The following is a 20,857-nucleotide window of genomic DNA, read 5'->3' on the forward strand; positions in this document are numbered from 1 at the left end:
TTTGGGAAACACTGTGCTAGAGAAACCTTGGGTCTGAAAGCATTGTTAAGAATAATCTTAACAAAAATAAATATTCTAACAAGTTGAAAGTGTTATGTAAATCGTTCACCTTTTCTCTTGCATCACTCTGATCAGGACGACATAAGTGATGACATGGTTTTCGTCACGTGCTGTACGCATCAACGTTGCCAGAGACATATTTACAGAATATTTTTTGTTGACCTATTGGCTTCAAACACTTCGGGTTTCTATACCAAAGAATACATGATTTAGGGGAGATTATTAGTGAAAAAACACAACAACAACAAAACCCACAATACCTTTCGTTTCCGCTACCCGAAACATTCGGCAAAACTTTTGAAACTGGGTTTTTGGAAAACTATAAATAAAATGGACGTGCTTGTTTCAGTTCATTGAGTCAGTCTAACAAGTCTCAAGCTTTATACTAAGTCTACTATTGTGAATTTTCAAATTTAAATTGTAAAATGTTTTGAGTACAGTGTGTGTTCTCTCGTTGTATTATTTCAACTTGGACAATGCAATTACTTTATTCCAGTCAGAGGAGTCTCCTAACCCAGCAGTAGTACTACAATTCAAGGCTGGATTTTACCAATAGGCAACATAGCTCAGGGCCCCAACTTGTTAGGAGGCCCCAAAAATTGTTCTGAAGAGAAAAGAAATTAAATGCATTATGTTCATAAAAAGGTCCCATATCTCAAATAGCTTAAGACCTGTCTAAGTCTAAATCAGGTCCTAGAATCCCGGCATACAATCGGATATTGGGTAACTAGATTTAAGCTCTGAAAAAAACCAAGACGTGTCCACCACCAAACACCTTTATAACAGTTGTAGAATTGAATGCTTTTTATAACTTGGGTTCATACCTGTACATTTGCAGCTATTTGCTTTGTGGCGCAAGGAAGAGTAGACGATGGCAGCAGAATAAATAAAATATAAATGTACACATAAAAATGCCAAAAGTATAAATGTTATAATAGCATTATCTTTCCAACATCCCAGCCTATATCTGTTATATAAGCATGTCCATTCACTTCTTAATGTTGCTTTATAACATTCAACAGAAAGTTTAAAACAAAATGACCATTATTTGAAGGAACGCTGCTGAAACTGAACTTTCTGTATTGATTGATGATTGTGGTCTACAGTAAATGTATTAGCCATGTAAATAGTATGATAGCCACTGAGACCTGATCGTGTGTACACAGATTGCATTCCATTTCCAGAGACCTGATCGTGTGTACACAGGTTGTATTCGATTTCCTATTAAGTCAATACATCAGCTGAAGAAATGCTCTATAGGTATTACACAAGTCGATACTAAAGGGTGGTAATTGGTCCGATGTAGACAAGAGAGACGGAGAGAGCAAGAGAGAGAGAGAGAATGAGAAAGATATGCAAAGAGAAAGAAAAAGAACAGAGGGAAATAGAGGGATAGATGGAAAAGAGAAAGAGAAAGTGAAGGAAAAAGAGAGAGAAAAGAGAGACAGACAGAGAGAAAGAAAAAGAGAGATAAGAAAAAGAGACAGAAAGAGTCTCAAAAGCAGAAAGTAAATAGGACCTAAAGAGAAAAAAAAGCACCCAGCGATAAAGAATGAATTCTCTGTGCTATCTCTATCATTAGCTTCCTTAGAGCTAATATAGCTGGAACAGAACAAGCTATAGTCATGTGACAGCTTAAATCAACAACACAAATCTCATTAAATGTACTAACTAATGGAATGGAACATAAAAATCAATGACTTTTAGAGTCACTTCAGATCGGGTAAAGATAAGCCAGGCGTGCCCAATTCACTTTTTAAGCTTTTGTCATATTAGGTGTAGGAAAAGGAAAGTTAATTCAGCACTTGGAATTTTTTAAAAGTCCTAAGATAGATAGACAGACAGACAGACAGACAGACAGACAGACAGACAGACAGACAGACAGACAGACAGATAGATAGATAGATAGATAGATAGATAGATAGATAGATAGATAGATAGATAGATATATAGATTAGATAGATAGATAGATAGATAGATAGATAGATAGATAGATAGATAGATAGATAGATAGATAGATAGATAGATAGATAGATAGATAGATAGATAGAAAAAGGCAGGTTTCAATGTTTTCAGAAAGAACATCAGAATGAAATTCTATCAAAGACAAATGACAGAGAAGAATGGAGAAAGAAGGTTGACGGATCTTGTGTTGTACCCCAGCGGTCCACAGACCAAAGGATAGGTGAAAGTGAATGTGAAGTTAGATGTGAACCTGGCCTAACTAATGTCTTATAATGAATATCTAATTGATCTAATTGTTTTGTAAAGGGACCATCTTTTATTCCTCAAGATAAAAAAAAAAACATTTCCGTAAAAAAAATATTTAAAAATTCCTTTAGTTCAGTGATTTATTCCACCTGCACACCGATACAATTCACGCGATAATATGAAAAACTACTTATTAATTGTTGTTTTAAATTATGTCCAACTTATATGCATACTAAATAGATTTTTTGTCTTAAAAAAAAAGTAAACATTTTTTTTTTGGTAAATGTAGTAATAAGTATAACAGAACTTACTTAACAATACAAATGTAAAAAAAATTTTTTTTTGACAACAATCTAAAACCGTTTGTATGAATGTGTTACAAATATGGTGGATTTCCCTCCCCCTACTAAGGAGCCTCTCGTCTTTGTTACTATTAATAGTTAATAATTGTAAAAGTGGTGTATAGTTATGAACAAACTGCTTGCAAAAGTGATTTAAAAAATTAGATTTTTTACTTTCAGAAAAGAAAAAAGTAGCTGTTGCATCAGAACTTTAAATGGTCTAAAATATTATGATGTTGTATTTTCACTATCGTTTCTAGTTTACGAGATCTAAACGGGACAGACGGACAGACATTTCACACAAAACTAATAGCGTCTTTTCCTCTTTCGGGGGCCGCTAAAAAACAGTACTGTAGATTCTAAATTCTAAACATTGTGTCTAGCAATAACTATGCCGTTGTTATTACATGTATAGTATGGTCCAATGTTGTTTTGTATTCTCAACATCAAATAGAAGTCGTTATGCATGAAACGGTACCAGGATATTCATTTCCAATTTCTTACTTGTTTAAACCTCCGTTATATTTACTCTATATCTTTTAAATGTTTTTAGAGTTTTTTATTTGGGAAATCGAATAAGCCTGCTTCAAAGACTCAAAGTCTCATTTCGAACGACCAACATTCTTAACATCCCTCGTTTCTACGCCACAGAATGTCAATGTGTGGACATTGTCCCTAAAACAACTACTCATTCTCTTATTATGGCACCGTGACCAGATTCTACAACTTTTTTTTTACATTAAGTCCACGCTTTAGCTAACACAACGAATGCCTCTTGTGCTAATGGTTGCTTGTTTCATAAGTTGTGTCTTTATCTGAAGGAAGTTGTTCAGTATCGTAGAGTACTGTTATTTTTTTTCCTTCTCTTCTTTTGATCGATTCCTGCCTTGCAGGTGTGTTGGCCAATTGTTGATGCGATAACGCCGAAGCCTTAACTACAAACATCAATAATGGTTCATAATTAGTTAAAAAGTTGAAAGTAACGACATGGACATTCAGCTGTACAAGAATAATAAGAGACATTCATGCCATCGCGAATCGATTGTGTCTGTAGTTGCTATGTTTGTGTTTGTTTCAAGTTAGGGCCACCACAGTTTAATTTTGTATCTCATACATACAATCTGTTACCTGTATGGCTTATTAAAATGTTTGATTGTTAGTAGGTACATAAGACACAAACTGCAAGTGAAACGGGACTCATTTCTTTTCGATTTATTTAGTAGAAAATAGCAATAACGATAGCAACAGCAGTGATAACAACAACAATATAAAACAAGAACAAAAAAAAATAAGTATAACAACACTAGCAACAACATTAACTGCAACAGCAATATCAACAACAAAAGCTATAACATCAGTGCAAGCAACAATATCAACAGAACCAACAACAACAACTACAAAACAACTATAACAGCAGCAGTAACATCAACATCATCCGAAACAACAACACCTATTAACAACAGCAGAAGCAACAGCAGCACCAGTGGCAACAACAACAATAAATACAACGCTTCTTTGTTCCCCTTGGTACGTCTAGACTTTCTAGTTGACCATGTATTTAGCTTCATTTTCCGAACCTTTCCATATTTGAAAGTTTATTTCAACTCACTCTGTCTGTAGGGTCAAAAGTTTGTACACGTTATTTCTCCCACACCGAATCTCGGATCAAGTTGAAATTTTGCACAATTATTTTTTTCCCCCGAAAACACAAGAAAAAAAAACCCTAATTAGTTAATTAACTATTGGTAATAAATTATTTTGTTTGATATATTAAACAAGGGAAAGAAATCGTACTAAACAGATGTGTTGGTATAAGTTGAGTCAGTCCCCCCGAGGACTTAAGCCCTAAGAAGTATTTTTTATGAATTAAAAAAAAAAAACAATCATGTAAACATTCACCAAGATACCATATTCTTACCTCCCTCTTTCACAACTGGTCCAGACACGTGATAGGATCATAGTGTATCGTGAAATCTTAAAGCTAAACAAAAACAATTGGCACAAATATTTCTAATCTGACAGAGTTATTATGTCTATGTCGATAGTACCCATAGTTACACGACTGATGCGTACTAATTGATACAATATAGTTAGTAAAAGCTTTGTTTTTTAAAAAGTATTTTTAAATTTTTTTTTTTTTGAAATATTGCAAGTTGCTACAGTAAGACATCTGAGCAACTAATCATACTTATATTGTTCTGAAATTTTCGTAAAATAAAGTCCAAAGAAATTACTATTACACCCAAGACTAGTCTTCCATGGCTACACAAAAGTTGTTTGAAGTTGTGTTTTTTTCTCAAACTCTAGTGGTGAACCGAGTCAACAGAATGTCCGGTTGGAGGAGCACATCAAACTACAGCACCTGGAGCAGCTGATGTATGCCTTCACCACCCACAACCCAGAGGACATCCTGGTCCAGGAAGGTACGGGTTACTTCCCAGCGAAGGTGCAAAAGAGGTCACCGGGTTGCATGAATCTCCAAGAATTCAAGGACACAATATTTAAAATACTTGGCACAGCGGAATATGACGAATATCTGGAGAAATTATTTATGAAGGTACACAAGATGTGTATTCAATCTACCATCAAAATGCTTTGTGTTATAGAAATATCGTCTTGGAGCATACGAGCGTAAAAAAGTAACTGACTAGTTTGGCCTTTGTTATCATAGTCTTATTAATTGATATAATTATATATACAAAAATACTTTTCAAATAAATAATTTCTTACATTTTAAACTGATTAAAAAAATGAAAATATTTCAACATTGAATAAAACAAACACTATGGGGACTTTCAACACATTCAATGCAGAGACTGTATTCGTTATATATAGATATATATTGTTGTGACTTTGGAGTAGACTAAAGAAAGTGAACTCACCGATTGTCAGGTCGCCGATATCCCTCTGGTTGCAGAAACACAATCCACTATGAACAGTCAATAATCCAAGTAATCGAAATAATTTCACAGTTCTCCTAATCAAATGTAGGCTACATGCAACTATTCACAAAAACCGATTCAAGAAAAACATCCTCCGTTGAAAAATCGCGATCATCACTCCAGTTACTTTACACATCAACACACTCGCTCAGCTCAGTTTCCCCTCCAAACATAAACAAAATTCAAAAAGTTCTCAAGTGGGGAAAAATGGTCAGTCGGGAGGAACAAGTTTAAAACAATATATATATATATATATCTTTTATATAGCTCTACTTTCATGCTTATAGCAATCTCATTTGTTGGTATCTGGGAGGTTTTTCAGTGCTGCCTTTAGGCGCTCAGTAAATACAACTTTGCTCGAGTCGGGTGTTGAATATCGAGCCCTCCTTCATAGCCAAGCCAAGCCAAGTTTAAGCGTGCTTAGCCTCTCGACCACGCATCCCACTAGATGTCACATGGATGACTGCGTGGTTGTTTGTATGTGGCCTGGACTTTTGTCTCTATGGGTCCGGTTTCGAACCTTGCTCGTCGCAATTTTCCCAGCCTTCTACGGTTGGTTTATACCAGATTGTAATTATCTTCAATTCTTATGGAAAATCCGAAACATGTAAAACGATAAACATATCACTGTGATAGCTCTCAAATGTGTAACTATTTTGGTTAAGTAATAGAGCGTTAGGATGATCAGTGGTAGTAACTGGGTTCGAGGATGTATGTAAGCTCTAACAGGTATAAGAGAACTATTGAGAAGGAGGGTAAAATATTGTTCGGCAAATGCTGTTCACCTAAAAATCTCTCGAAACATATTGACCACAAATAAAAAAACTAGTCGACCCGCGAAGTAGCATACGCCGCTATTTTGCAGGGCCGGCCTTAGGCCACTGCAACCTATGCGACCGCAGTGGGCCTCGCACTTTCATAGGCCCCACGCTAATCATAGTTGTAAATGATTAAATTAAACCATTTTATAACTTATAACAGATTTTCCGCGGCCCACTGAATTACCAGGAGCTCATGGAAATCTGAGATTGCAAAATATACGAAAAAGTCCTGGAAATCGGAAATTATTTAAATCTGTTGAAAACTCATAAAAATCTTCTGAAATATAGACAACATTTTCATTTTGGGGTGTCATTCAAAATGGAAAACGCCAATCCTACGCGCGATAAAAAAAAACGGCATTATACAATACCCGTAATTGTGGAATCTGGTGAAAGAAGCTTCTCGCGCCTCAAACTAATGAAGAATTACTTGAGGTCAACAATTCTTGAAGATAGTTTGAAACATTTGGTAATTCTTGCTATTGAGCGTGATCTATGTAGGGAACATAAATTTGTATTATATACTGTATGACTTGGCTACACGCAAGGCTCCTAAAGTAATTCTGTACATAGTAAAGAATGAATAAAATGCAAAGACGAATTTATTTTCTAATACAAACTCTTAATTTTCACCTATTATTTGTATCCCTACCCAAACTGGGCCCTGAACTATCCGTTTCGCATAAAGACCAACAATGGTTAAGTCCGGCCCTGTATTTAGTGACGGGTGAATACCAAGAAGATAACTTATTCTCCCCCCCCCCCCTCTTTTTTACGCCGCTAAAGAAAGATTGATCTTTCCATGACTTGGTGGTGTCGGGCATAGTTGAGCCATGGAGAGAATTATATATATAGATACCAGTCATGTTAAACAGATATTACTAGTATGTTTTTTTTTTAAATAACTCATTATATATGCAAAATACTATCAGTTTCAATTCTATGAATGCTCTCTATGTGCCAGCTAGATACTTCGGGGGATAATTACGTGGATTGGAATGAGTTTTGTTCTCATCTCTTGGTGCTGTACAGAGAAAATGATTATCTCCGGAAAAAGAATGACATCCCGTTTATGGTGGAACCGAAGATACGACACATCGTACACAACAAGGTAAGATAAAGTGGTCTACGACTCTACAGTATATCTGTATCTATAAGACTTATATTATTCTTTGTTTTCTATATTCAATTATGGAGTTTCTAGAAGCATAGAGATATATAGAGATTTTTTAGAATGTAATTTGAAGTAAATAATTGCATTTTAGAGTTAGTTTTATTTTAAATTTTACAGCTAAAAATATTTAATAAGTTTTGTATGTTAATTGACTTCGTTAGACTTTTTTAAAATAAAAGATTCATATTAGAATAAATACAATTTATATATTTTGTACTAATTACGAAATACACATTAATGAACTAAGAGGTGAATACAAATGTGTGCAGCATTTTACTTTTATTATTCTCCTTCTCCAGCAAGAACAAACCACTAAAGTTGTAGCAGTGCAGGGGCCTGTACGATATGTGACTATTAGTAAAGTAAGTAACTCGGTTCTTAAAGTCATTCGAGTCATTCGGGGAGAAAGATCTAGTGGTATACAATACATAAAAATACAATAAAAATACTTTAGAAGAACAAAATAACATTGCTATAAACGTTTTGGAGAGCTCTCATAAAGGCCGCGAGTCACACATTTGAGACCCAAAGAAAAGGCATTATTGAAGACAGGTGCAGAAGACAAAAAGAAAACTTAAATAGAACGTCAGCGGACAACGGCTTTGAAAGACACACATAGGAGATGTTCTTGATCGCAAAATGTGAACAAACCAGAGGAAGGTAAAAGGCTGAAGACAGTGTCCTGTGGTTGCCAATGCTCAGCTTGTGACCATCTATGTATATCTATGATTGGGCGCTTTAGTCTATGAGATGTATTTCCGAAACGTAACGTAAATAAAGAATGACACACGCACTCACACATGAAAAAAACATCTTCCTCTCTGTCATTGACGGCCATTGACTCATAGCACCAAACTGCTGGTAGATAACTAAGCCGTTGTAGGTCTAATATATCTTAACTAATAAAACTTCAAATAACTTGTGAACAATACTAATTTCAACTTGTATTATGATATAGACAAAATCAAGTTAATATGAGATAAAATAAATGTATTAGACTTAAGAAATCATTTTTTAACAAAATCAAACTCATTACAAACTGTTCAGTTGTACGTTCTAGAGTCGCCTCTCCTAACCTAGATCAATGACGACAATGCCACCTATGTTGCATCATTCACAACCAATCGCTAACATCTTCCCACTGTCACCATAGAAAGACACACCCACACACACTCCATAACAATAAACTCCTAGTCACTATAAAGTCAAGAAACAATGTCAATATGTGAAGATCACCTTGACTTATTGGGGGGCTGATTTATTGCTTGATCTCTTTCCCAGGAGGGCGCCATGAGCGTCTGGCAGCCCAACATGGTGATGGAGAAGCATTACTGCATAGCCGACCTCGAGGTGGATCCCAGTTCTCAGAAAAGGCGTTTTAAAATGTGGGTCACTGACGCAGTCTACATGCCCAACTGTCAGAAGGTGGCCATCGCCTCAACCAGCCGAGACATACGTTTCTATGATGTCTCTTCGTCTCAATACTTTGAGGAGTATCATTTGTTTGGTAACGTCTCTAGACCTGTCTCCACCACATCATTTGTTTGGTAACGTCTCTAGACCTGTCTCCACCATATCATTTGTTTGGTAACGTCTCTAGACCTGTCTCCACCATATCATTTGTTTGGTAACGTCTCTAGACCTGTCTCCACCATATCATTTGTTTGGTAACGTCTCTAGCCCAGTCTCCACCATATCATTTGTTTGGTAACGTCCCTAGACCTGTCTCCACCATATCAATTGTTTGGTAACGTCTCTAGACCTGTCTCCACCATGTCATTTGTTTGGTAACGTCCCTAGACCTGTCTCCACCATATCATTTGTTTGGTAACGTCCCTAGACCTGTCTTCACCCTAACATTTGTTTGGTAACGTCTCTAGACCTGTCTCCACCCTATTATTTGTGTGGTAACGTCCCTAGACCTGTCTCCACCATATCATTTGTTTGGTAACGTCCCTAGACCTGTCTCCACCATATCATTTGTTTGGTAGCGTCTCTAGACCTGTCTCCACCCTAACATTTGTTTGGTAACGTCTCTAGACCTGTCTCCGTATAGAGCAATATAATAAACTAATTACTCTCAATATTTTGAAGAATATCATTTGTTTTGTAACGTCAGTAACGTCTCAAATTTGATTTAAAAGATTTGGTAGTTCCTTTAGAAATGGATGTTTCCGTCCTTGCCCAGACCTCGTGCAGGACACCAGGAGATGATAGCGGACAACGATCTAAACTATTACCACACGTCCAAGCCTCTTTAGACTTTAGTCTCCCCTAAAAGATCTTAGAAGGCAGTATACAATAATATAACAAGAACAAATTAGCTTAGCATGTCCTCGCTGTGACTGATGACTTTAAATATAGGTGTACTCTTGATAGATATTAACGCAGTTAAACAATGATGTGTATTAAAAATAAAAATTGTAAATTACTAAATAGTTGATTGTGTAAGAGTTTAGATGTAGGCCTATACTTGTTAAGCTTAATTTGAATTTGTTTCTCCAGCCATGACAGATGTACCTTACTCTTTCGACTACTATTATAATGTCAAGGTAATTGTATGTTTTTGTTTTCACTATTTGACACTATCCGATTAGGAGTAGGTTAGTGCTGTTTGTTATGACCACAAGTATAGCGCAGAGAATTCACATTACAAATCCAATAGGATAAATTCTCCACAACGTAACATACGCTACACCAAAACTGTTTGCCTTTTTCAATCTACATACTCTCCGTGGCCCAAAGCGCACGTTTTATTGTTTCTTACCTCAAAAATCTTGTCATCATTTTGAACAGTCCTACCTGTGCAGAAAAGACTAAAAAAAAGGGGGGGGGGGGAGAAATGTTTATCAGGAGGGAAGGTCAGGTTTACAAGAATGTAATACTCTCATGTGTATCACTGGAGTCAGTAATGTGGTATTGGAGTAGAATGTTTGAAAAGTAAATGTAAATGATAAAATCTGTTTCGTTGTGTTCAGCTCATCACCACTAAACGTTCTCATGAGTGTCTCACCATAGAACAACCTTTCAATGTTATAACGTAGCACAAATGATATTTGATAATGTGAAGCTCTGTTTTCTTATTTGCCTTTTTTTAAAATGAAAAATATATATTTATAAATTACTAGCGGATATGACCGGCGGACCTTCGGTATAAGTATCCCTGATATAGTACATTGGATTTAGAAGCACGGCGAGAGGATCCTTAACAACACCTTTTCATTTTCTTACGAAAGTGAAAGAAGACCACGAAAATGGGGTTTACACGTTTGCATATAAATATATAAATATATTTATATTTGAGACGCATGTCATTAGGAAACATTTTGTAGGTATTGGAGTGCTTATATCCATTATCACTTCTGACAACGACAAACTTGCTAAACCTACTCTGGACATACATACATTAATACATACATACATACATACATACATACATACATACATACATACATACATACATACATACCTACATACATACATACATACATACATACATACATACATACATACATACATACATACATACATACCTATATACATACATACATACATACAAAATAATAATAATAATAATAATAATAATAATAATCTTTATTATCCGTAAGGAAATTTGTCTTACAATTTGTGCATTACACCAACAAAAAACATTATAACTATAAGAAACCAAAGTGTACATTCACATCAGACTCACTCATAATTTACATGTGACATACATACATACATACATACATACATACATACCTACATACATACATACATACATACATACATACATACATACATACTGTTACGGATCTCACTATCCTGACTCTCTGCAAACTGCACCATACACCACCAACTTAAAGAACTTGACAACTCAGGGCTCCAAGTAACGTAACACTTTAATGGTTGAATAAATAACAGCCAATACTGTAAAATTGGCAGCACGTAACACAAGACTGTACAAATATCTTTCCGATAACACCGTTCCGCCGTATCAACTCTTGCACTGGCCTCTCCGTCTCGTTCCGGGCTTGCACTGGGTTCAACAGTTCAGGACTGACTTCACACACTAGGCTCGTTGTGTCGGACTCGATCGCAGACCAAGATCAAGACGCCAGTCGTCTCAACTGTACTTGACAGTACTCTGCACTGAACCGTCCTAATGCTCCGTACAGAACCACACCGTTGAACTGTGCTGTAGTCGACCGTGTTCTGAGCCCTGTCGTAGACCTTCTGTCGTGAACCCGCTTTCTGAACCGTCTTGACTGCGACACCTCCGCTCTTTATATAGGGTCCCTACTGGCCTTCTCGAACCGGACAGAACGCCGCTCGACGTTTCTAGGTGGTCAGGTGACTACAACTCTCGTGACGCTCCTGAATTCTGTTCACGCCAGCGATCCTTCCCGAACCGTCCTGTTGATACTCGTTTCGGCTGACCGACGTAGCTCGTCACGGTTGACCGCTCGTTTAGCGCTGGCCTGGGGCGATTTGCGTCGGCTAACAAAACACACACCACTACCCCCGTTTGTGCCACCACCAGTTTTATAACATTGCCCCCTCCTTAGATCTGTCCGTCCCGGGCAGATCCAGCTTCACCATAGTACGGGTGGAGTCGATTGATGTGGACGACCTTCCGCTTGGACCGGTGGCTTCCTTGTATCCTGCAAACGTCATCTGTGATCTTTTTAACTACATGGTAAGGGCCTTCCCAATCTCTTTGATGCTTATAGGACCTTCCGTTTCTTCTCCGGGGGTTGTATAGCCAGACCAAGTCGTTCTTACGGAACCTCGAGGCATTGACCCTGTTGTCATTCCTTGCCTTCATTTGGTCACTGCTGCTGTTGATGTTTTTGCGGGCTAAATTATGAGCTTCCTTCATTCGGAAAATGGGGGCTACATTTTCATCTTTTCGCTGAGCATCTTGGCTTTTCTCGTCTGACCGCGGCTCGGGAGCTTGCACCTCAAGACGACGACAATCGATGATCACCCCCGCTTCTTCAGCCTTCCTGCAGGGTCTGTATACTTTCTCAGATCTGTGTTGGTTCACTTCTTGTCGAAAAGACCTTTTTGCACAGTTTCGTTGTAGGTGGCCAAACCCTCCACAGTTCCAGCATCGTTTTCTCACTCCACGTTGACCTTGTGGTATCTGGATGGTTCTACATTTCTCTAGGGCCTCGTTCGTTTTTCTCAGTTCCTTGCGACCTTTATCTTTAACCTCCAGCCTCTGGTCCTGGTAAATGTTCTCGAACTCGTCTTTAGCAGCTTGGTATAAGAGAGCGTACACAAGGGCTTCACGGGCTTTGTGCTTGCCACTAACTCTGATGGCCTTCTTCAATTCGGGGTCTCGAAGTGCATCGGCAAACGCATCAGTAATGATTATATCCAGGAGGTCTTGCGTGGCTGTTGGGTAAGCCAAATGGGCGAGGCGTGCAATGTCTGCCTCCAACTCCCGTAGGGTTTCATTTGATTGCTGTCGGCGGGTCTTCAATTTGACTCGATACAATTCTGGCAGATACTCGTCACCGTAACGGAGCTCCATCGTCTGGACGAGAGCAGCGTAGTCTTGTGGGTTTGGAATGGACTGCAGCAGTTCGGAGGCCTTTCCTCTTAGGGACAATATAAGGGCTGTCGCGTTCTCCTCATCGCTGTTCCATTGGTTGACTTTGGCCGCGGCGTCAAATTGTAGCTTGTAGACGGACCAGGACACGGATCCATCAAACACAGGAGGCTTTACCTTCATGAAAGCTTCGGGTACGATCGACATCACATTTGCTTTCTGCATCTTGGTAAAATCCCTGTAAACTTGCGTCTTTATTTCTTCTATCTTTTTCTCAACAGCGTAGACCCTCAGGTTCATCTGTTCTTCTATGGTGGTGATTCTCTCCTCCACAGCATGTATGCGTTGGTTCATTGCCAATAACTCCGTTTTGATTACTGAGTTCATGGCGTCTATCTTGTAATTGGTGTTTTCTTGCCCCGAGTTCATAGCTGCCATCTGTCCCTGCATAGCTGCCATCTGTTCCTGCATGGTACTGGTGATCTGTTGCTGTATGCTACTGGTGAGCTGTTCCAGCAAGTCCGGTTCGACTTCAAAAAGATATGTGTCCGGATCTTCTTTTTCCTTCACCAGTTCTTCCCGAAGGCGTGCTCGTAAGGTTTCTTTGTTGCCGCTTGTCTTCAGATCTCGACCACGGAGCTCTTCCTTCAGTTCCTTCACAAGGAGTTGGTCTAACGTTTTCGTAGTAGCCATTGCAGATCCGATCCAATCCGATTCCGATCCGATCCCACTTCTGACACCAGTTGTTACGGATCTCACTATCCTGACTCTCTGCAAACTGCACCATACACCACCAACTTAAAGAACTTGACAACTCAGGGCTCCAAGTAACGTAACACTTTAATGGTTGAATAAATAACAGCCAATACTGTACAATTGGCAGCACGTAACACAAGACTGTACAAATATCTTTCCGATAACACCGTTCCGCCGTATCAACTCTTGCACTGGCCTCTCCGTCTCGTTCCGGGCTTGCACTGGGTTCAACAGTTCAGGACTGACTTCACACACTAGGCTCGTTGTGTCGGACTGGATCGCAGACCAAGATCAAGACGCCAGTCGTCTCAACTGTACTTGACAGTACTCTGCACTGAACCGTCGTAATGCTCCGTACAGAACCACACCGTTGAACTGTGCTGTAGTCGACCGTGTTCTGAGCCCTGTCATAGACCTTCTGTAGTGAACCCGCTTTCTGAACCGTCTTGACTGCGACACCTCCGCTCTTTATATAGGGTCCCTACTGGCCTTCTCGAACCGGACAGAACGCCGCTCGACGTTTCTAGGTGGTCAGGTGACTACAACTCTCGTGACTCTCCTGAATTCTGTTCACGCCGGCGATCCTTCCCGAACCGTCCTGTTGATACTCGTTTCGGCTGACCGACGTAGCTCGTCACGGTTGACCGCTCGTTTAGCGCTGGCCTGGGGCGATTTGCGTCGGCTGACTACACACACACCACTACCCCCGTTTGTGCCACCACCAGTTTTATAACAATACATACATACATACATACATACATACATGCAAGACTCTAAATTTGGACTACAATGTGTGTGTTTCACTGATAGACTGAGTGAATCTAGGTCAGTAGTTTATAACTTCCAAACGTTTGTTTTTCTTTCGCCAGCAACCCAACTCTGAATCTTTCTTAGTCTTTGGCGTGGACACTGGCTCCATTCACATTCTCACATTTCATAAGCCGGTCAATCAACTTTTTGAGAACCCGTTTAAAAATGATGGCGGAGTTCAAGAAATATTTATGCAGGTGAGAATGTATTTTTACGAAGCTTATATCAACTCACTCCGTCTGTCTGTCTGTCTGTCTGTTGAACACTTAATTTCTACCACTTCACATTCTCAGATCATGTTGAAACTTTGCACAATATTCAGTGACAATAACGAAATATGAACCAGTCAAAAAGTTAACTATTTAATTAATTAATTAGTGGTAATTATTTCATTTTGTTTGATAAGCAAACGGGGAAATAAATCTTACAGTATTGAGATACATAGCAGTAAATGTACATTTTTTTCCCTTCTATAAGCTTAGTTTTTTAAAAGCTTTTTTTTTTATATTTTGCTTATTTTCCTTAAATATCATCTAACATGGTCCAACATTCGTAGTGTAGTGACACTAACAAGATTATCATTTCCACAGGATCTTCCTAACCACAGCCAGTGGGTCAGTCACAAAGTGTTGACTGATATACACCCGGAGCTTGTCCGTCAAGTCCGTTACTTGCCTGAGAACGAGGCCATCATCTCCAGCTCGGGATCCCCCAGGAACTCTCTGGTCATCTGTGACGTCACTGCCATCAAGAAGTCCTATGTTTTTAAGTTGGAGAAGGTGGGTACCCAGAGGTCAAACAATGGACGAGATCAGGAGACCATTGCTAGTTAAATAAGCTAATGTGGGAAGAATAGAATAGAAAGTCATTATGAGTGTTTAGAAATAGAAAGACAACAAAATGACTATGTTTTTGGATTATTAAAAAAAATATTCAACGAAATAGCACTACGTAATGTGCTAAGCTAAAAGATCATAGTTGTCAAATACAAATCTTTGTAAAACAAATTTTTAAAAAAGGGGGGAGGGAGAGATTCGGGTGTTCAGGACGACATTGATTAGTTCTAGGAGATTACTTATATCCCAGTTAGTAAGTAAATACCTGGAAGCAACTTATATCTTAATGAATAAATAAATGCTGTGTTGATAACTCAATACATGAGAATTACTTCATTAACTACCTTTTGTAGCTCTAAATATCAGTTGTACATGTAGTATACATGAGGGACTTTGTTTACAGAACTGCTGACAGAAGTTTTCATTTTACAATGCAAACTAAATCTACAACTACTTTTGTAATCCAGGCAGTAGAGTGTTTTGACCACAATAAAAATATTAACCTGTTGGTCACTGGCAGCGGCGACCACATCGTCCGGCTCTGGAACCCTTACGTCACAACGAAACCTACTGCCGTCTTGACTGGACACAACACCGGCGTCATAGGCGTAGCCATCCATGAGGGCTTTAGACAAGTGTTTAGCTACTCTAAAGAAGCAGTAAGTAAATATTTTGTTTTGGTTGACATGAGCTAAAGATTTGTGAACAAATATATGAACAAATGTTACGCCACCTTCACAAATTTAATATTAATTCGTTTAATTTTTCTTAACAATGTCTCATATCTAAATTAGTATTTCCCTTTAAAAAAAGAGTTGCTTATTAAGACTTGGGAATTACAGCTTACCAATGAGCTCAAGATATAGATTTATCTTGGCTCTCGGGGGCGCGATGGCTGAGTGGTTAAGCGCTTGGCTTCTGAACCTGGGGTCATGGGTTCGAATCTCGGTGAAGACTGGGATTTTGAACTTCGGAGTTTTTAGGGCGTCCCTGAGTCCACCCAAGTCTAATGGGTAACTGACTTTAGTTGGGGGGAAGTAAAGGCGGTAGGTCGTTGTGCTGGCCACATTATAAACTGCTCGTTAACCGTGGGCCACAGAAACAGATGGCCTTATCATCTGCCCTATAGACTGCATGGTCTGAAAGGAAACTTTACTTTTATTTTGGTTCTCTTAGTTACTATCATGTAATTCCAACACTATGTATTCCCTATAGAATGTCCAGTATTATACATTCATTACCAGGTCATCAAAGTCTGGGACATCAAGGAACACGTGTGCCTTCAAACTGTCGCCATCAAATTTCCATCGGCACTTAACGGCCGTATGCCGGAGCATGGCCAGTTTCCTGTTCACCTACAGGGGCCTCCATACAGTGCCTTTGTTGTCACGTGCAACGACTATATCGCAGTCCTGCGACTGGGCAAAGTCGAGAGTACAGTTGACAACCAGGAAGTCACACACGACACTCAGCTGTGCAGCGCCATCTACAATAATTTCCTTAAGCAGGTAAGGCCTGAAAAAGCTACACTAGCAATATGGACATGAGGCGTCATGAGGTCTTAAAATTCGTAAGAAAAAACAACAACAATAGTAATTGAAGATTTCTTTAGGAAAACAAATAGAAATTGAAGGATGTCTATCCAACACCAGTGTACTACCTCCCTTGAAGGGCATCGGCCTTTATAAATGATCTTTCCATTCAGATATCTCATAAGCTTTTCTTTACTCCTTATGCATGAATCCAATTTGTTGTAGGTCTGCCTCTTCACTCTACATCATCAGTCCTTTGGGTTACCTGCCTTTTAGTTTTTGCCTGTTTCCTGTTTTGGCCTCTCTGTTCTCTGACATCTTTGACATTTTGAAACAAAACGGCGACTGGACAGACGGAGACCTAAAAGTGAAATACAATTGTGTAATACAAAAAATGGACCTTCAATCCATAAGCTTACCTCCCTTCAAGTGCAGTGTATTGTTTGCGAACAATGACAAGATAAATATTTGTATTTTGTAAAACTAGAACGGGAGGTAAAGTTGCCGTTATGTTGGATTTCTGGTCGTATGCTATAGATGCTGCCCGTGGATGGTGTCTGTGTGTGGGTCGTGTTAGGACTTTTGAAGCTCTCTTCCATTCCCTCCAATGAACAAGTCCTCTGAGCTCTCTTCCATTCACTCCAATGAACAAGTCCTCTGAGCTCTCTTCCATTCACTCCAATGAACAAGTCCTCTGAGCTCTCTTCCATTCCATCCAATGAACAAGTCCTCTGAGCTCTCTTCCATTCCCTCCAATGAACAAGTCCTCTGAGCTCTCTTCCATTCACTCCAATGAACAAGTCCTCTGAGCTTTCTTCCATTCACTCCAATGAACAAGTCCTCTGAGCTCTCTTCTATTCCCTCCAATGAACAAGTCCTCTGAGCTCTCTTCCATTCCCACCAATGAACAAGTCCTATGAGCTCTCTTCCATTCCCACCAATGAACAAGTCCTCTGAGCTCTCTTCCATTCCCTCCAATGAACAAGTCCTCTGAGCTCTCTTCCATTCCCTCCTATGAACAAGTCCTCTGAGCTCTCTTCCATTCCCTCCAATGAACAAGTCCTCTGAGCTCTCTTCCATTCCCTCCAATGAACAAGTCCTCTGAGCTCTCTTCCATTCCCTCCAATGAACAAGTTCTCTGAGCTTTCTTCCATTCCCTCTAATGAACAAGTCCTCTGAGCTCTCTTCCATTCCCTCCAATGAACAAGTCCTCTGAGCTCTTTTCCATTCCCTCCTATGAACAAGTCCTCTGAGCTCTCTTCCATTCCCTCCAATGAACAAGTCCTCTGAGCTCTCTTCCATTCCCTCCAATGAACAAGTCCTCTGAGCTCTCTTCCATTCCCTCCAATGAACAAGTCCTCTGAGCTCTCTTCCATTCCCTCCAATGAACAAGTTCTCTGAGCTCTCTTCCACTCCCTCCAATGAACAAGTCCTCTGAGCTCTTTTCCATTCCCTCCTATGAACAAGTCCTCTGAGCTCTCTTCCATTCCCTCCTATGAACAAGTCCTCTGAGCTCTCTTCCATTCCCTCCAATGAACAAGTCCTCTGAGCTCTCTTCCATTCCCTCCAATGAACAAGTCCTCTGAGCTCTCTTCCATTCCCTCCAATGAACAAGTTCTCTGAGCTCTCTTCCACTCCCTCCAATGAACAAGTCCTCTGAGCTCTCTTCCATTCCCTCCAATGAACAAGTTCTCTGAGCTCTCTTCCACTCCCTCCAATGAACAAGTCCTATGAGCTCTCTTCCATTCCCTCCAATGAACAAGTCCTCTGAGCTCTCTTCCATTCCCTCCAATGAACAAGTCCTCTGAGCAAGGTTCTCCTCTAATGATCGTAGCTATCCAGGCTCCACGTCGGGGCCGAGAATCGTTGCTCGCGCTAACACGACGTAATAAACTTTTAATAATAAAATAAGATCACTTATAATGTAAGTACGGAAATGTTTGAAGTACTGATGTTGATTCATAGGTCAAGACATCTTTGTTGTATAGACAGGGTATTCATAATTAATATGACATCTTATGGAGAATTATGAGCTACACATACATATTTTTTTGTATGCTTTAAAATATTTACTTACAGTGTGTAATTAAGATGCAGTTAGTACTATTGGCTATAAAAAATCATATAAGCTGCAATATTTATTTGTTATAGCATTACGAGTTGCGTCATTTATATTGAATAATAATTATTTTTGTTTTTATAGACAAAGAAATACTTGACTAGGCTTGTAGTGGTTTTTATTTTGTTACATTTCATTCCCTCCCTTGAAAAATCTACGCTGACATTGAGGTCAAGGTTATAAGGGTGTTCAGTGTTCACGTAATACGAAAGATTTTATAATAATAATTAAGATTAATAAATAGCGCAGTATTTCACGTGACCTACATATTTTGCCACATCCGGCGTAGACATAAGCGTTGTCCGCCGCTAATCGATTTAGATTCTCTTTTCGCCATCTCAGTCTGTCCTCGGCAGTGGATTTTAATTTGGTCTCAAATGTGTATCATGCGGCCTCTGTAACTGATCTCCAGCTGTCTTGTTCCTAAGCCGCATGCAGCCAGGAGCTCTCTCTCATGTTAGCTAAAGCAAGTTGGCACCTAAGCTGGTATTTAAAGCACCATTTTTCTATGGCGTTAGTTCAATGTTTGACTTTTTTGGATTGGGTTCAATTCCTATTGCTGCCTTAACAATAACTTTTTTGTTTGTAACCGAAGGTAACTGGACAGAGCGACAGACAAAGGAAGTTAGAAGTAATATATTACCTAGTTCATTTCTGACATCGCTCGCACTTGTGTTCTTTGGTCTGCTGCATTGTTTTTTTTTTCGTTGATAGTTTGTGATTATGAGGAATATTTTATAATTTTCAGGTTGTCACCGGATGTGATTCGTCCACCATCTCTGTCTGGGACATCGAGACAGGCAGCCGGTCACTCGTGTTAGCCAACGCTCACGGTGATGAAGAAATTACCTTCCTAGCCTTTGACTCCACAGACCGACGACTGTTATCTGGAGCCAGGAATGGAACTGTCAAGGTATATACAAGATTTGGAATGATCATCAAACTATATAATCACATCCATGTACAACTTGGGGCTATTGCCTTCATCGGATCTCATGATGCAGTATTCCTAAATTATCTAGCTGCAATGTAGCAGGATAAGGGCCTCGTGATGCAGTAAGCCTATATTATCTAGCAGGATAAGGGTGTCATAATGCAGTAAGCCTATATTATCTAGCAGGATAAGGATCTCATGGTGCAGTAGGCCTATATTATCTAGCAGGATAAGGGTCTCATGATGCAGTAGGTCTATATTATCTAGCAGGATAAGGATCTCATGGTGCAGTAGGTCTATATTATCTAGCAGGATAAGGGTCTCATGATGCAGTAGGTCTATATTATCTAGCAGGATAAGCTGAACATTAATTGGAGATAAGTTAAGTTCTTGTGACCCAGGGTTAACGAGGGTGTTATGTGGCCAGCACAACGTTCAACCGCCTTTACTTTTCCCCAACTAATGTCAGGTACCCATTTGAGCTTGGTGAACTCAGAGGCACCCTAAAAATTCATGTCATGTTCAAGTGAGACTGTGGACTGAATGAATGCCTTCATTTCGTTTGCTATCGTTGTATTGTCTTATTATGTTGAATGAGCTATTGTACGACTTATTTCTTCATGGATAATAAACATATATTGATATTATAATAATGTCAAAGACTGCATCGATCCATGTATGTGTGTATGTTTGATTAAAGTCTCTCATTACTGGTTTCTTTTTGTCATTACAGTTCGAGATACCTGATTTCAAATAAAGTTTTGGTTGACCTGCAAACG

At 39.2% G+C, this 20,857-nt stretch overlaps 1 protein-coding gene across 3 annotated transcripts in view; it reads left to right on the forward strand.

Annotated features, from left to right (window-relative positions):
- LOC106059968 (WD repeat-containing protein 49-like) overlaps window positions 1-20,857 on the forward strand; it is a 65,894-nt gene that overhangs the window by 31,365 nt on the left and 13,672 nt on the right. For all 3 annotated transcript variants that reach the window (XM_056020721.1, XM_056020719.1, XM_056020720.1), the window contains exons 2-11: window positions 4,920-5,169; window positions 7,340-7,486; window positions 7,849-7,911; window positions 8,831-9,056; window positions 10,055-10,101; window positions 14,717-14,854; window positions 15,248-15,436; window positions 15,961-16,152; window positions 16,738-17,001; window positions 19,893-20,057. In XM_056020721.1, the coding sequence (XP_055876696.1) occupies window positions 4,920-5,169; window positions 7,340-7,486; window positions 7,849-7,911; window positions 8,831-9,056; window positions 10,055-10,101; window positions 14,717-14,854; window positions 15,248-15,436; window positions 15,961-16,152; window positions 16,738-17,001; window positions 19,893-20,057 (1,681 nt within the window). The remainder of the gene's footprint in view (window positions 1-4,919; window positions 5,170-7,339; window positions 7,487-7,848; window positions 7,912-8,830; window positions 9,057-10,054; window positions 10,102-14,716; window positions 14,855-15,247; window positions 15,437-15,960; window positions 16,153-16,737; window positions 17,002-19,892; window positions 20,058-20,857) is intronic.

Source organism: Biomphalaria glabrata, chromosome 2 (assembly GCF_947242115.1).
Source record: "Biomphalaria glabrata chromosome 2, xgBioGlab47.1, whole genome shotgun sequence".
NCBI classification, from domain to species: domain Eukaryota; kingdom Metazoa; phylum Mollusca; class Gastropoda; family Planorbidae; genus Biomphalaria; species Biomphalaria glabrata.